Source organism: Cyclopterus lumpus, chromosome 24, assembly GCF_009769545.1.
Source record: "Cyclopterus lumpus isolate fCycLum1 chromosome 24, fCycLum1.pri, whole genome shotgun sequence".
Lineage (NCBI taxonomy): Eukaryota > Metazoa > Chordata > Actinopteri > Perciformes > Cyclopteridae > Cyclopterus > Cyclopterus lumpus.
In genome coordinates, this window is record NC_046989.1 from 2,878,756 (window position 1) to 2,881,255 (window position 2,500).

The 2,500-nt window shown below is 40.4% G+C and overlaps 1 protein-coding gene across 6 annotated transcripts in view; it reads right to left on the bottom strand.

Moving 5' to 3' along the window:
• The window catches only part of angel2 (angel homolog 2 (Drosophila)), a 7,448-nt gene extending 6,178 nt beyond the window's left edge, over positions 1-1,270 (bottom strand). For 5 of the 6 annotated variants that reach the window (XM_034528231.1, XM_034528233.1, XM_034528230.1 and 2 more), the window contains exon 1: positions 51-213. In XM_034528231.1, coding sequence (XP_034384122.1) covers positions 51-100 — 50 coding nt within the window. In that variant the 5' untranslated portion in view covers positions 101-213. Of the gene's footprint in view, positions 1-50; positions 214-1,060 lie in introns of those variants that run through there. The other variant, XM_034528232.1, reaches the window with a different exon arrangement.
• Positions 1,271-2,500: the final 1,230 nt, after the last annotated feature.

Consider the following 2,500-nt stretch of genomic DNA (forward strand, 5'->3'; position numbering starts at 1 on the left):
TAATGTAACGTTAATGTCCTTATTTGTCTCTTTAGTTCACGTTAACTTACTCGTCGCCGGCGGTGGGAAAGACATCGTTTGTGTTTCGGTTTGGAAACATCGAGGAAAATAATTATGGGCGAACATTTCTGTGTTTTTCGGTTGTTTTTGACTGGCTTCAAAACAAGCCGCGGCCGGTTCAGTGAGTCGCCCGCATTACGCGTCACCGGAAACGCGCCGCGAGAACCCGTGGTGCCTTCGCGTGCACCGACTGAGTTAGAATTGTGAGACGCGTTTTCGTGCTGTTGACGGGAGGAGCGACGTCTCACCGGAAGTAGGTTTATTTTTTTAACAGGAACAGTTTGTGAAACTTGGACCAAACGAAGAAGAAGAAGAAGAAGAAGAAGAAGAAGAAGAAGAAGAAGAAGAAGAAGAAGAAGAAGAAGAAGAAGAAGAAGAAGAAGAAGAAGAAGAAGAAGAAGAAGAAGAAGAAGAAGAAGAAGAAGAAGAAGAAGAAGAAGAAGAAGAAGAAGAAGAAGAAGAAGACAAGCGAACCAGGAAAAACGACAGTTGCGGTTAGAAACTAACTGTTAAGGAAAAGCTTTGATCTTCTACTGGACTGCATGATAAGACATATAAAAGTGATCTATTGTATAGTTTGACGTTATGAAAAAAAACTCTTCTTTTTAGATTTTTACCACCGTACGCGTCGTCAATATAGATAATTCCGACATTTCCGAGAGCGTTTAAAAGCAGCATCTATTTCCTTCCTTCGAGCTGGAACCCGTAGTCTTCCGGAAGTCGAATCACACGGTGCGGGATAGTGAACGGACTACAGCCACCTCGGTGCGGTGGGATTAGTGGTCCGACTGGAAACGTGGCTCACGAACAACATCGCTTTTTTTTTTACAATTTTTTTTAATCGTGAGAATCCTAAAATGTCACCGTTTGTCACCACGGGCATGAATCCGTAAAATTGTTAAATAGATTAAACACCAGTATCGCTACGGTTTTATTTATTCTATTTGAAAAGCAAAAAATAAAGTGTCGCCGAACGGAAAAAAGGTCACGGTCCACTTACGTCAGAGCGAGCCTCCTCTCGGGAGACAACGGCGACGTTAAAACCGGTTGACGAGATACAATGTCAGCTGCTCACGTGCGACCATGTTCGGTTATTCCATTGAGTTACACGCCGGTGCGAAGCTCCGAGGAGCGGGTTCATCGTGGGAGATGAGGAGCGGTGGCCGATGAGGAAGGAGAGTCACATCCTCCCTGTGTGTGCGTGTGTGTGTGTGTGTGTGCGTGTGTGTGTGTGTGTAACACATCCCCATAAAAGATCAATACAAACCTCCTCTTTATGGGCGGAATGTCTTCTCCTTTATTAGTAGCACTTATTCTAATGTAATATCATAAGGATCATATAGAGTTTTATTCCCCTCCACCTTCCACCCTCTCTGCAGGATGTTAAGGGGTCATAATGTTACCGTTATTAGGTATGTGTAAATAGTAGTAAATAGTATTATAGCAGCATAGTAGAAGCGGTTGGTGGTAGTCGTGTGTAATAACATGGTAATAAGCATCATAGGAGTGTTTGCTCGTGGTAGTGGCTTTAGTACTGCACTATTACAAGTATTAGTATTTGTAGGAAGTGGTACTTGTAGTTGGAGTAACAGTAGTAATGGTAGTACTATATGGTACTATATGTAGAATAGTGGTGTTTAATAAACACATTCAAGTTGGTATTATAAGTTATTAAGACACAAACACACATTTAAAATCCACCTTTTGACTTTGAGTTTCTTAATTATAAATGCTGTGAGTCTGAATATAAAAACAGCTTTTCAGTAACTAGAAGCAGTCGTTATAAAACCTTTTATTCTGGAGTCAAACAGGATATCAAAACGATGCAGCGGACATCTTCCAACACGGGAACGTTGGAGAATCGCAAATAAATTAATACAATTATTTAAAAAATAACACATAACAACAAAAAACAGTCTCCAACATTTGTGTCTGCGTCGTTAACTCGTTTATGGATTTAAAAAAACCAAAGATGACGGTCACGTGACTGGATGGTCACAGGTTCGATCCCCGCTGCAGCAACGACCCCCGTCCCGCCTGCTCAGAAATATGTCACGTGTGAACCCCTCCAAAACAAAAGCATCAAGAGTGAACACTTTTTTCCTTTAAAAATAAAATAAAACGAACAGTATTATAATTTTTGCAAATCCTCCAAAACGTGCACAAGAAGAATACAAATAAAAAAACAGATGCTCTCTTTGTCTCTTGTGTTCCCCTTTAGCCCTTTTCTCATGTTCATTATTCTTACTTTAATAAACTAAAAGTTGTGCTTGGTTTTAATTCCCAGATTCTTAAACATTCTCCAAAAAAAAAAAAAAACAGACAGTCTGTTGCAAACAATTACAAGAAAAAAGCATTCTCTGATTTTTTTTGTATTAATTTCTTTCCCCCTTCAAGCAAAGTTTCTGGCCGCCTGGACTCTTTGAGACCGGTTCTGGGG